The 13,786-nt window shown below is 31.2% G+C and overlaps 1 protein-coding gene across 2 annotated transcripts; it reads left to right on the plus strand.

The window, feature by feature from the left end:
* The first annotated feature begins 7,215 nt into the window (after positions 1-7,215).
* Positions 7,216-12,602, plus strand: LOC116025618 (mitogen-activated protein kinase homolog NTF4-like). 2 transcript variants are annotated; one of them, XM_031266919.1, is made up of 7 exons: positions 7,216-7,608; positions 7,714-7,843; positions 8,560-8,697; positions 9,334-9,666; positions 11,763-11,943; positions 12,169-12,360; positions 12,394-12,602. In XM_031266919.1, exons 1-6 carry the CDS (start codon positions 7,397-7,399, stop codon positions 12,345-12,347), a joined length of 1,173 nt encoding a protein of 390 aa, XP_031122779.1. In that variant the 5' UTR covers positions 7,216-7,396; the 3' UTR covers positions 12,348-12,360; positions 12,394-12,602. The 2 variants fall into 2 exon arrangements, with proteins under 2 accessions (XP_031122779.1, XP_031122778.1); XM_031266918.1 differs by having other exon boundaries at positions 12,169-12,602.
* Positions 12,603-13,786: the final 1,184 nt, after the last annotated feature.

Below are 13,786 nucleotides of genomic sequence, written 5' to 3' on the forward strand. Positions count from 1 at the left end.
GGGTTTTTTTTTTTTTTTTTTTTTTTCTCTTCTCTTTTTTGGAGGGGGAGGGGGAGTGGGTGTCAAACAACCTTTATTTTCAACATTCAGTTTTTAAGCCCCACCCTCGAGGGTTACCCATAATTAATATATTATATATTTATAGTTAACATATTATGTGTCTGCATATAATATATTATGTACCTATAATTAACATATTATGTGCATTTATTTAATAAATTAATGTACTTACTACAATTAATATATCATGTACCTTCAATTTATTTATAGGTGCATAATATGTTAACTGAATGTACATAATATATAAACTACATGTACATAATTCGAATATCATTTTGGATCATAGCCCACAATACAAGGTGGACCCTATTCCATGGTATAATTTGCTGAAAAATTATATCATGGATCAAAGTCCACCTTACATTATGGATCCTAATCCAAAATAACATTCAAATTATATGTCTGTAGTTAATATATTATATGTGTATAGTTAACATATTATATGCATGTAAATAAATTGAAGGCACATAATATGTTAATTACAGACACATGATATTTTAACAACAGACCTTAGTCCAAAATATAGAGTAACATTTAGATTATATGTCTGTAGTTTAATATATTATGTGCATGTAGTTAGCATATTATGTATCATCAATTTATTTAATGCACATAATTTATTAACTAAATGCACATAATATATAACCAACATGGTTGGCATGGTGGTTCAGCACCTCATCTCTTAAGCATGAGATTGAGAATTCTATCCTCACTCATGTGTATAATATACATAATTCAGGTTCTTAATACACATACACATAACTGTGACTTAATTAATATCCCTAACTCAAATTGGCAGATTTTAATTAAGTTGGACGGCCCGGCCTCTTAGGCTCTTAGGTACCCAACTTTCTTTTTAACTAAGCAAGCCCAATCCATCTTCGTGAGCTTTTGATCAAGCCTGGGCTTGCGGAAAAATTATTGCCTCAACTATAACAAAAAGGAATAAGGGTCAAATAGGCCACCCAAACTACACACGAAATTGATATACGAAATTGCAATTAGGCCATTGAATTTCTGAACTACACAAATTCATGCAAATTAACTCAAAGTGACTTGTTGACTTGATCTTCCGGTTACCAACTTTAAAAATAATATTTTAAAATAATTTTTAATTAATTAATTAATTAATTAAAATTAAAAAAAAACAGGAACAAGTCAATTGGGTCCCTTTTTTTTAAATTTTAAATTTTAAATTTAATTTTAATTAATTATTTTATTTAAAATTATTTTAAAATATTATTTTTAAAGTTGGTAACCGGAAGATCAAGTCAAACAAGTCACTTTGGATTAATTTGCATGGATTTGTGTAGTACAGGGGCCTAATTGCATTGTTTTTGAGTTCAATGGCCTAATTGCAGTTTCGTGTGTAGTCCAGTGGCCTATTTGACCCTTATTCCTAACAAAAAATACATTTTTTAATATATTAAAAATATATTATTTGTATATTAAATATAAATTATACAAAAAATATATTTTCAGTATTTAAATAATATATTTTCTATGAATACAATATACATTTTTAATATACTAAAAATATATTATTTGCGTATTGAATATACATTATTTGATAATATAATGATTGAGACTCGCGTAGGTGGAGCACACCTTGCCTTTGGAACAATCAGTCGCTATCGGGGAGTAAATGAGTCATGTAGTTAAGTGTAATTTGATGAATATAAAAATTTGATTCAATTGTTGTTAAGTGGATTTCAAATTTGGATTCCCAATCAAACTTTTTTATTTTTAATATATTTTTATAATATAACAAATTCAATTAATATACTTATACATTTATATGTATATATGTTATAAAATGCTATAATCAATATATAATGTTGAGTTTTGTTATGATATTTGTTTGTAAAATATTTAATATTATAATTTGTAAGTAAAAATAACAAAATAAAAATCTTTATTAAACATATTCAAGTTGAGTTCGATTAGCTAGAGCTTTGTCAAGCTCAAGCTTTGATTTTTCTAATTTGAATTAAGTTTTTAGTTTTGATTATCCAAACTTGACTAAATTCAATCACACCATATATAATTACATACTACTCTGCACGAAACTTATTATTAACAAGAGGTGATCTCTTATATAACAGGCAAGGAGTTATGTTAACATACTCCAAACAAGCAGGAATTCAGACTAATATATTTTGTATTTTATATCTTATTTTATGTGTCTAGTTTAATCAACATGATTTGGATTTAGTTTTAATATATTTAATTTATATATTTAAAAATTATGGCGTTATAAATACAAAATTTTGAATTTTAAAGTTATATGAAAATAACTAAATAAGTGAAGAAAAAAATTAAGTTAACAAATAAAAAGTAAATATAACATGTAAAATGAGATTAGATGATAGAAGAATTGATCTCAAATTGATTAAATTAATAAGTCGGCTAACTCCAAAGTTACAGATCTAAAGTTAATTAGCCGACCCCGGCCCGAATCTAGAATATGCCTACTCCATTAAAAGCCTCCATGCAAGTGTCAAGTGTGCATGTGCCGGAGAAATAAAAAAATAGATATAATAAATAAATTGAAAGGGACCTATTATAGTCTTTAAAGATATTATTTACAACTTTCTAAAAGAAAACAAATATATTATTTACAAATGTCAAATATTGATACATTATTAAAAGATAGATATATAACCAAAGACCTTGTGGTCCAGCGGCATGAAGTTACTTTCCCAACTTACATGTAACCATGCTGATTTCATTGGGTGTTCTTAAGAGACTTATAATTAAGGATTTGGCAATCGGATTTAATTCGAAGGTTATCTCATCATTTTTAATAGATTAGTCTTGGTTTCCTTTTATTTCCTTGTGCAATGTTTATGTTTATTATTTTTTGTGCCTTTATTTGTGCTTATAATGTATGAGTAGTCCCATTTAGGACTTGGGTATCTAGTTGCTTTATTGGTGGGTATTTCATAAAGAAGTAGGAATGCAATATATGGTTATTGAATTTATGAAAGATGTATAGTGCACATTGCACAACATTCATTATCATATTTTTGAAATAATTTTGGCCACAACGGAAGTCACTCCTTACATATCATGTTTCATGGCCCCAATCCTTTATCGAACCACATTTCACCCTAACTTACCACTTAACACATGTCATAGACACACCATTTCTGTGCATATATTAAGCTTAATTGATATTTGTTTTCATAGATGTTTTGGCGCCTTAGTCTTTGATATGGAGAAAAAGAGAAAAATTTATCTTTGTCTTTAGGTGAAGCCATCCAATTTTTTTTTATTTGCAAATGCAAATATGTAATAATAATTTTTTTTAAAAATTTAAATTGTTTGTTTGGATGCCAAATTAGCAAATTTATATACTCATGTAAGTCGTCACCAAGATCTTGTTGGCTAAAATTGTTAATTTTAATTATTCATTTGATTTTAAAAAAAAAAAATCTTCTAACTTACTTGTTTGATTCTTATCTCAAGAAAGAGAATAATTACCAATTTTGGTTCCAACACTTTAATCCCATGAACTGTTTTTGTCTACAATAATCATTGTTCTCAAATTTCATTCTACAATTATCATTTTCTTTCCAATTTCAACCTTTCTAATTATACTACCAACTAAAACTCATTAGACCTGTAATTTTAACATATTTTTATGGGTATATTTTTGTCCAACCAAAACTTATTAGAGCTGTAATTGTAAAATATTTTTTATGGGTATATATTTGTCTTATTACCTAGACTAATTACAATTTACTAATCAATATATACCCTTGTAGGATTGTGGATACCTCAAGTACTTCTTGAAAAAATCTTCAATCACCTCATTGCTCAAATAGGCATCATTAGATAGAGCTTTCTTTAGGCTACTTAGTTTGTACTTCTTCTTGATTAAGTTACCATGGTTGATGAATGCAAGCATTAACAACACTAGTTGGAAATATGAAGCATCATATTTGTGAATAGTTAATTACATTTCATCCATCTCGAATTTGGATAATACGACAATTGTTAAGTTATAATTTATAGATGTGAAACATTGATACAATATATATGAAGGTTTTTGTTTTTACACCCTTGTGTAACCTAAATCGTTCAACCTCTATTTGGACTATTATGATTAAGTTTTTGTGCAAGGACTAAGGAGTGAGGTGACACGCTTGCTAGCCTTGGTAGTATCGGTGGAGTATAGGAGAGTTGCCAGGCTATCCTAAGTGCCATGTTTTTATTTTTTTATTTTTTTATTTTTTTTATTTCTTTATTTTTTTTATGAAGTGGGTTTGACTTGGAGGTTTTCTTATTATCTTTTTCAGTCAACTTATGATTCTCAAGTTGGGTTTCGATATTGAATTGAAATTTCATCCAATGAGCATGCCAATGAGATTTGGATTAGCTAATTTTAGAACGGGACAAAGATACCATTGAAAAATAATTAAAATACGGCTCTGGTAAATGTTTATCAATATTATGATTAGAAGGACTAATTTTAATTTTAATTTTTTTTTAAAACGATGGTCATAGTATGAAATTTGACAAATTGGGGCTAAAATCATATATCAAATTTTGTAATTTATCTTTCAAGAAATTAACAAATGTACTCTATAAATCATGCATCCTTGTGCTTTTTTCCCATACATGTTTTCATGGTATGAGATTTGAACATCGCTCCACACACTATGGCCTCCAATCATGATCTTTAAGTCAGACAATGAACCAACTATACTAAACCTTCCTTATGTCTTTGCTTTATTTGTGCTTATAGTGTGTGAATAGTCTGATTTAGGGCTTAGGTTATGGTAGGATAATCTATCTAGATGCTTTATTTGTGAGTATTACATAAAGTGGTAGAAGTTCAACATATGGTTCTTAAGTATGGAAGACCACGGTTCAGTTCAAACCGAATTGGGAACTATAGAAACCGAACTAGAAAATAAAAGTCTGCTAGTATGTTTATATCAAATCATTTTCACCAAAAAGAAAAAAAAAGAATTACTAGTCTTTTTTGTTTACTTGTATAGACTTATCCGACCCCTAGTTGGATGTCATGCATGTTTCATGTGAAAATACAATAATACTAAGATGCATGATAATTTATACTTTCTAGTGATTATATTACAAAAATATATAGAAAATCACATGAATAGTACTTTGGCATTAATGGTGGGGGAGGGCAAATATTATTCAAATTTAATTATTTTTCTCGCATAAAGAATCAATATAAATGTCACGTAATACTATAAAGAATTAATATAAAGATAAATAGGCACATGAGTGACCCTGCCTGAAGTTGCATGTGTACAACATTCGTTAGCATGCTTTTAGAAGAATTTTGACAACAACAAGAGTTAGATCAAAATTATAAGTCACACATTGCATATCACGTGACATAGCTCCAATCACACTATTCGCCCTTACTTACCACTTTACACCACACATTGCATATCATGTGACATAACTCCAATCACACTATTCGCCCTTAGTTACTATTTTTACGCCACTCATTGCATATCATGTGACATAGCTCCAATCACACTATTCGCCCTTACTTACCACTTTACACATGTCATACTGCTATACACACACCATTCTCGTGCATATATTAAGCTTAATTGATATTTAATTATTTATTTCCATACATGTCTTGGCAACTATTAGTATTTGCTATGGAGATAAAAAGGAAAACCTTAATTTGTTTTTGTTTTTGGGTGAAGCCATCCATTTTTTTAAAAAATTTCCAAATACAAATAGGTAATACGTACTCACTCCCCTTAATATTATGAAAAAATAAATTAAAAATAACTTCAATCAAGCCTCGTTAATTGAGTTAAACACATGAAATGGGAGGTTCAAACCATTGACCTTTGATTAAGGATGGATAAGTCCCTTCTCCTCAACCACACTCCGAGGTTGCTAAAATTACTAATTGCATGATTTTATTAAAGTTTAATTATTTGTTTAAAATTGTTTAAATCTATTAACTTAATTGTTTGATCCTTATCTTAAGAAAGAAAAATTACCAATTTTGATCCCACGACTATAACCCCATTAACAATTTTAGTATACGATTGTCATTGTTCTCAAATTTCACCCTACAACTATTGCTTTCTTTCCAATTTAAGTACAATTATCGTTTTCTTTCCAATTTCAACCTTTCTAATCAAATACAAACCAAAACTTGTTGGAGTTGTAATTTAACATATTTTTCAAGTGTATTTTTTTTGTCGTAGTTCGTAAACTAATTCCAGTTAACTCAATCAATAATATATCTTTGTATGATTTTGGATGCCTCAGGTATTTCTCGACAAAACCCTCACACCACCTCATTTCTCAAAGAGGCAATGTCAGGTAAAACTTTTTTTAGGCTGGTTAGATCGTATTACTTCTTGAGTTGCCATGCTTGATGAACACCAATGGCATTAACAGCACCAGTGGGAGATATGAAGCGTGATATTTGTTAATAGTTTATAGCATTTTATCACCCTTGAATTTGGATAATACAACAACTGTCAACTTAAAATTTGTAGAAGTGAAACATTGGCACAATATAGATGAAGGTTTTTGTTTCTACATCATCGTCTAACCTAAACCGTCCAATCTTCGTTCGGCCATTGTGATGAGGTTTGCGTGCAAAGAGGTGACATACTTACTAGCCTTGGTGGTGCTGGAGGAGTATATGAGAGTTGTCATGCCATCCCAACGGATCTTATTTTAAAAATAGGCCTGACTTGGTGGCTTTCTCATCATTATTTTCACGCTACTTACGAGTTTTAAATTGGTTTCAATATAAAATTAGAATTTCCTCCAATAAGCATGACAAGGGAATTTGAATTAACTAATTTTAAAATGGGACAAAGATACTCTTTAATAAAAATTGTTAAAATACAATTCTCATGAATTTTTATCAACATTATGATCATAAGGACTAAAATTTAAAATAAAAACAATGGTCATAGAATGAAATTTGACAACAAAATGGGGCTAAAATCGTATATCAAAATGTGTAATTTCTCTTTCAACAAATTAACAAAAGTACTCCATAATCTCTGGCTTTTTTTTTTTTTTTTTGCTGGGAATAATAATAAATTCAATAACGATCAAAAGATTATTATTATTATTAAAAAGGAAAAAAAAAACAAATATACAGGCGTTCCTCATTGACCAATTGAGATTTGAGAGATCCCTTCATCTCCGACTAGGGGACAAACCTTATAAACTGCTCAATAATTGTAGTCTAAAACGAAACTAAATTCAATCTAGGGTTTGTTTGTTCATAAGATTTCCTGTAATCACTATTGCAGTTTTCAACAATCAAATTATCATCAATTGTTATTTGTTTGGGAGGCAAATGGACGCTGGTTCGGCTCAGCCGGCGGACACGGTGATGTCGGAGGCTGCGCCACCTCAGCCTCCAGTGCCCGGGATCGACAACATTCCGGCGACACTCAGTCACGGCGGCAGATTCATCCAATACAACATCTTCGGCAACGTCTTTGAGGTCACAGCCAAGTACAAGCCTCCCATCATGCCTATCGGCAAAGGCGCCTATGGAATCGTCTGGTATGTTACTCTCGACCTTATCTCCTTTTCTGAAACCTTGATTTTCGTCCTGGTTTATTTTTAATTTCTATTTGTTTTCATTTTCCTCGGTGATGTGATGTGAAGTTCTGCTTTGAATTCGGAAACGAATGAGCACGTAGCGATAAAGAAAATAGCGAATGCTTTTGATAACAAAATCGATGCCAAGAGGACTCTGCGTGAGATCAAGTTGCTTCGCCACATGGATCACGAAAATGTCAGTGACTCATACATATATTTTGCATGCATGTTTTTATTATTTGCTATCTCTTTAATTTCTGGGCTAGATAATTGGAATATTTAATGCAATGAAACCTTTAGATTTATTGCAATGAAAGAAATGGAATCTTTGGTTTTAATGCAATGAAAGGAATGGAATCTTTAGTACCTATCTTCAATTAATTGACACTGCCTAAATGAATGTTAATAAATGCCCCAGTTACTAGTACTTGTGAACAAAACGGAGTTAGATGTTTGAACATGGAAAATATTACTTCCTTTTGTAAATACATGCTGAGTGTTGAATGACACAAGTTACTTCTGTTTGTAAGTACACAGTTACTGTTGATTCGTTTCGTTTGAATACAGAAGTCATCTTCATATATTGAGAAGCTCCTTTTAGGGTGTTAATTAATGTTTTAATGGGTAATTTGATATAAAGTTTTGTTGGGTATGTGGGCACTTATGGGGCAAGGGTGAATTGGCTTGAAAAATATAGTTCACTAAGGATTCTGACAAATGATTTTTGACATTCCACTAATGATCTGTAAAGGACTAGAGGTCAAGAATGGATAAAAGGACTTGAAAGGTGATAAGTATCTTAAGAAATATGTGATCTTCAGAAATCAGATTATTATGGAGTCTACTCAAGGAAGAATACAATTGTAATGTGAGGTATCTTTGTTTTTAGCTAACAGTGTTTTTATCTTGCAGATTGTTGCAATTAGAGATATAATACCACCTCCTCAGAGAGCGTCTTTCAATGATGTTTATATTGCATATGAGCTTATGGACACTGATCTTCATCAAATTATTCGCTCTAATCAGTCATTATCAGAGGAGCACTGTCAGGTTTATGTTCAAACAGTTATATCATAAAAAATATTCAACTTTTGGCATTTGTTGTTTGAACTCAAGATTCCTTCATTTACTTTTTACTTGAGATTGATGAATAGTTGCAAGATCATTTCTTTAGGCTGTGATATTTTCACAGGCACATTTTTTTAAAACTTTTTGAGCAGTTTTATTTAAATACTTATCATTGTTATGTAATCAGTTGTACAGGTTCTGGAAACAAATGCAACATACATATTTACTGGAACTGAAATGAATTAAGGAGGTGGAATGATGGTGAAGATTGAAAAAGAAAGAAAGATGAAACGGAAATAGAGCTCTAAATATTAAACTTGAAATGGTCTCATTGTTAACGTCACAAAGTGAACCAACCTGTTTTTGTACATAGCTAATGTAAAGATAAAGTTTTCTGTGTTTAGCTTAATTGTGAAACAAATAGCATATATGAATTTGCAGTCTGAAGCTAAGCATCACTGTGAGTGAATCCTAAAACGGTAAAACCCATTAGATATTTTGTTAATTTGTCTGAATTGCTGGCTTTTTACCCTTTCCCACTTTCAAATGCTTGTTATGATGCATCAATGTTGATGTCTGTAATTCATCAATTACTGATTTTTCCTGCTTTTTGTGCAGTATTTCTTGTATCAGATTCTCCGTGGGTTGAAATACATACATTCTGCAAATGTTTTGCACAGGGACTTGAAACCCAGCAATCTACTATTGAATGCCAATTGTGATCTGAAAATATGTGATTTTGGATTAGCTCGTGTGACATCTGAAACAGATTTTATGACTGAATATGTTGTGACTAGATGGTATCGGCCACCTGAGCTATTATTGAACTCTTCTGACTACACTGCAGCCATTGATGTATGGTCAGTGGGTTGTATTTTCATGGAATTGATGGATCGGAAACCCCTATTCCCTGGTAGAGATCATGTCCACCAGCTACGTCTGCTTATGGAGGTATGGTTTCCTTGCTAGAATCTCTTTATTCTGTTAAATACTATTGCCACTTCAACCCAATCATCTATCTCAGGATTTTCTTGTTCCTTCTTTAACTGTTATATTGTCAATTTGTCATAGCATAAGTGATAATTACCTATACAGAGGGACGTGAAGTAATGTCTTTCAGTTGCTTATATATGACAATAGTCAATTGACATGCTATTTTATATCTGTTACTACAGATTGCCTTAAAGGGTTAGCATCCACTTTGAATTCTTCTTTTCTGAAATTGTCCAAATAAGAATTTAAAGAATAGTTTAGGTTACTCATTAATTGGTTCATCTATTTCTTTTGATTTGTTTTGCTACATTATTTATTTCATAAATTGGTCTCTGTAGCATCCCTTCAAGGAAGCTCACAGGAGATTTTTATTTTGACATGGATTATTTCATAAATGGCTAATCTTTATGCACCACAATGTTGTTAATATACCTTAAATCAATAGTTTGTGTTAAGCCATTAAAGCTTATGGCTTGAATTTGGTTTCTGTAACTGGTTTGCCTCATTCCATACAAGCATATAAACTTAAGAAGTAGGTTGTTCCGTTAAGGATGTTACTGTACTTCATGATACCTTTCCAACACCCCAAAAAGTAAAGAAAGAGTCAATTTGGAATTATATCCTTCTTAGACACTAAAAGTTCCTCATTTATTGGAACTTTGAATGTATGCTACTAATGCATTAGAATATGTTCTTTCTAAATACAGAAACCAAGTCTTTACTGATGTACTTCATATCAGGAGTTTCCACATCCCTTTTTTTATTTTTTTTTTATTTTTTTTATTTTTATGAAATCATATTGGATTAAGCTCCTAAGCTGTATGATTTATATTTAAGAAACAGGGGCTTCTAATCTATTCCGTGGAAGGTGCAACCCACAGACCATACAATATCTACCAGAGGGTTTTATTTTTCAGTCTTGATATACTTCAATCAAAAGCTTCCAAATTAAATATGGTTTCTTTCTTTAACTGATGGATTGGAAGCCCCTACTCTATAAGATTTACAAATATGGTGCAACTCTGTTTCGGGGACAGAGTGGGAAAAGTTATTGGTTGAGTTGTTAGTAGGAGCAAAACCTTAAGCCCTTTAGAAGAACTCTTAAGCTGAAAATGTCCTCTTTGCTTACTGGAATTCTAATCCCTCTCAATCCTACTACTAGAAGTGTGAGAATGAAAAGTAAATAAAATCTGCAAACACTAGTAAACAAATGATGAAAATATAATTTTGATTCTCTCTTGAATAGTTACTCTTGTTTTTCTAGACTATTTTGTTTTTTTCAACTTTCCTATGGACTTTAACCACTGACTATCCTTCATTGACATTACCTATCATTTCTATATATTTGTAGGTTCAGTTTAGATTACTTGTCAATTGTCATTGACCTTATGAAGCCAAGTTAATTAGTACATAGCATGTTTCTTGATAGGTTTATTTCAACAATTGTGAAATAAAAATCAACAAAAAATGTAATCTGTTAGCTAGGATAAAGCAAACTATGTGATAAATGATTACTTCTAGAGTTTAATTTAATTAATAATAATATGTCTTGAATTTGAAGCTTGTCATTTTTCATGAAATTTTGTAATCTGAAATTTGATGAAAGCAAGTTGTGGAAAATTTGAACTTTTTTTATTTTTTATTTTTTTTTATTTTATTTATGTTGAGTTTATTTGGGCAGGATTTATAAAAATCCTCTCTTTTTCATTCACTTTGTGTCATACATGCAAACAAACAAAGGCATCTGTGTGCCAGCTGTTTCTACTTTGTAGTTATCCTTGGAAATGTAGACTGGAAAGTGTTTGCAAGTTTAGTTTCCATTATGAAATACAGAATGAAACATGAAATAAAGGGGTCTCATGGTTCATGTCACTAGTGTTCAGAATGTGCAACTGCAACGTGTCAAATCTTGCAGGGGACCTACTAATCCAACACCTTTTAGAGTCTTCAATACATTTTCATCTGCATAATAAGAGCTTAGTGGAACTCTCAAAATTGTTGTTAAGTTTGGTAGCTATTCTAATGCCAGTTTTAATAAAATACACATTATGCAGCTAATAGGTACACCTTCGGAGGCTGAAATGGAGTTTTTGAATGAGAATGCGAAAAAATATATCCGGCAGCTTCCATTATATCGTCGCCAGTCATTTACTGAAAGGTTTCCACATGCGCACCCTGGTGCTATTGATCTTGTTGAGAAAATGTTGACATTTGATCCTAGGCGAAGAATTACCGGTTAGTGTCTATTTGGAAGAGCTTTTGATTGAATTGATGTTCACAGTTCACACTATCACAATAGCAATTTCACCAATTAGCAATAGCAAAGTTTGTGAAATACTTTGGGATCTTCAATGAGACCTATCAATCCATAGATTTCTTGACAAAATTTCATTTTTTGTTGCCTTCATGGAGCAATTTGGTTTATGCACTAATTGTTGGTATATGTTCTCTTGGCTTCAGTTGAAGGTGCACTTGCGCATCCTTACCTAACATCACTCCATGATATCAGTGACGAGCCAAGTTGCACGACTCCCTTTAACTTTGATTTTGAGCAGCATGCATTGAGTGAGGAGCAGATGAAGGAGCTGATTTACCGAGAGGCTGTTGCTTTCAACCCCGAGTTTGAGCTGCAAATGTGATGAATGAGAGTTGTTAGAGTTGAGCTGCAAATGTGATGAATGAGAGTTGTTAGAGTTCTGGCCCTGTGAATTGTGATACTTATCTATTTCATGATTGCTTTATTCATCTGTTAAACCTGTCTGATATTTTCAACATTTGATTGTGGGACAATTCGGGTATTCAAAAATTGTTGTTGTATGAGTGAGGTAGTTACCATTTTGTGTTTAATGCATTGAAGTCCTAGTAGTTTCAATCACAAACAAGGGATTCATTCATGTCTTTTGGGCAAAAAGATTTTTATTATTATACTTTTGGGGTTGTTTGGTTCACGTAATGTTAGGTTATCTTAGGTGGGTGTTTGGTTCATAGAATGTTAAATTTACTTTGGAAGTGTTAGATTACTGGATATGTTAGATTCTTGTGTTTAGTTTAAAAATGAGGTATTTAATGTAAACATATTTGGTTGAAGAGTTGAGCAAAAAGGATTTTTGTTATACTTTTAAGATCTACAGATATAGTAAAAGGTTAATCAAGCTCAAATACTCAATCTAGACGCTTGAAAGTTAGAGAAGTGAAAAGATTTAAGTGCTAGACTTTTAAGAACTTAAATGAAGCTTGAAATGGTAGAGATAAAAGCAGAAGGCTTTAAAGTTTTTTTGAGATAATAAGTGCGTATAAATGAATGACTCCTACTGGATAGACATTTTGAGTGTTAAATGCATTTGAAGAATTGCTTTGTGATTTTTATTTAATTTGTTTGGACCGGGGGAAACTACATGCAAGACATGTTAGACTGATAGTTAATTGAATATACTGTTTTAGGTAGGTTCGGATGTTCCTGTAATTTTCACGTTTTAATGTTAAAACAAAATTTTGTAGTTACTCGTAAAAGGTACATTTTTAATATACTAAAGATATATTATTTATGTATTAAATATACATGATTTGATAGTATACAAAATAATGTATCTTAATTACTCAAGTAATGTAACTTCAATAAACTAATAATATACCTTTAGACGGCATTTGGTAACCAGGAAAGTTTGAACTTTCTTGGGAATTTAAAAGGTGGAAAATTATTCCCACATTTAGTGCAATCTTTGACTTAGAAAAGTTCGGATTGGTGGGAATCTCATTCCATGATATCAATGAAAGTAAATTCCACATATGAGAGTCAAAAGACCTTGTGGTCTAGTGACACATGGTGTCACATTTTTGTAAATAACTCGAACTTTGGTGCAAGTAACATGTGTTAAAAGTGCAAGTAACTGATATAAGTGTGCAAGTAATATCATTTAAAAGTGCAACCATTTTCACTTAATAGTGCAAGTAATTTATCTTACCACATTGGTGCACCGAATAATAACGTCTTTGAAACCCTAAGTGCAATGCATTTTTGCGTTTTTTTCAAGTGTAATTTTTTAATACTAAATGTGCAAAATGTTATACTAATTGTGCA

The sequence above is a fragment of the Ipomoea triloba genome, chromosome 7 (assembly GCF_003576645.1).
Source record: "Ipomoea triloba cultivar NCNSP0323 chromosome 7, ASM357664v1".
Classification (NCBI taxonomy): Eukaryota; Viridiplantae; Streptophyta; class Magnoliopsida; order Solanales; family Convolvulaceae; genus Ipomoea; species Ipomoea triloba.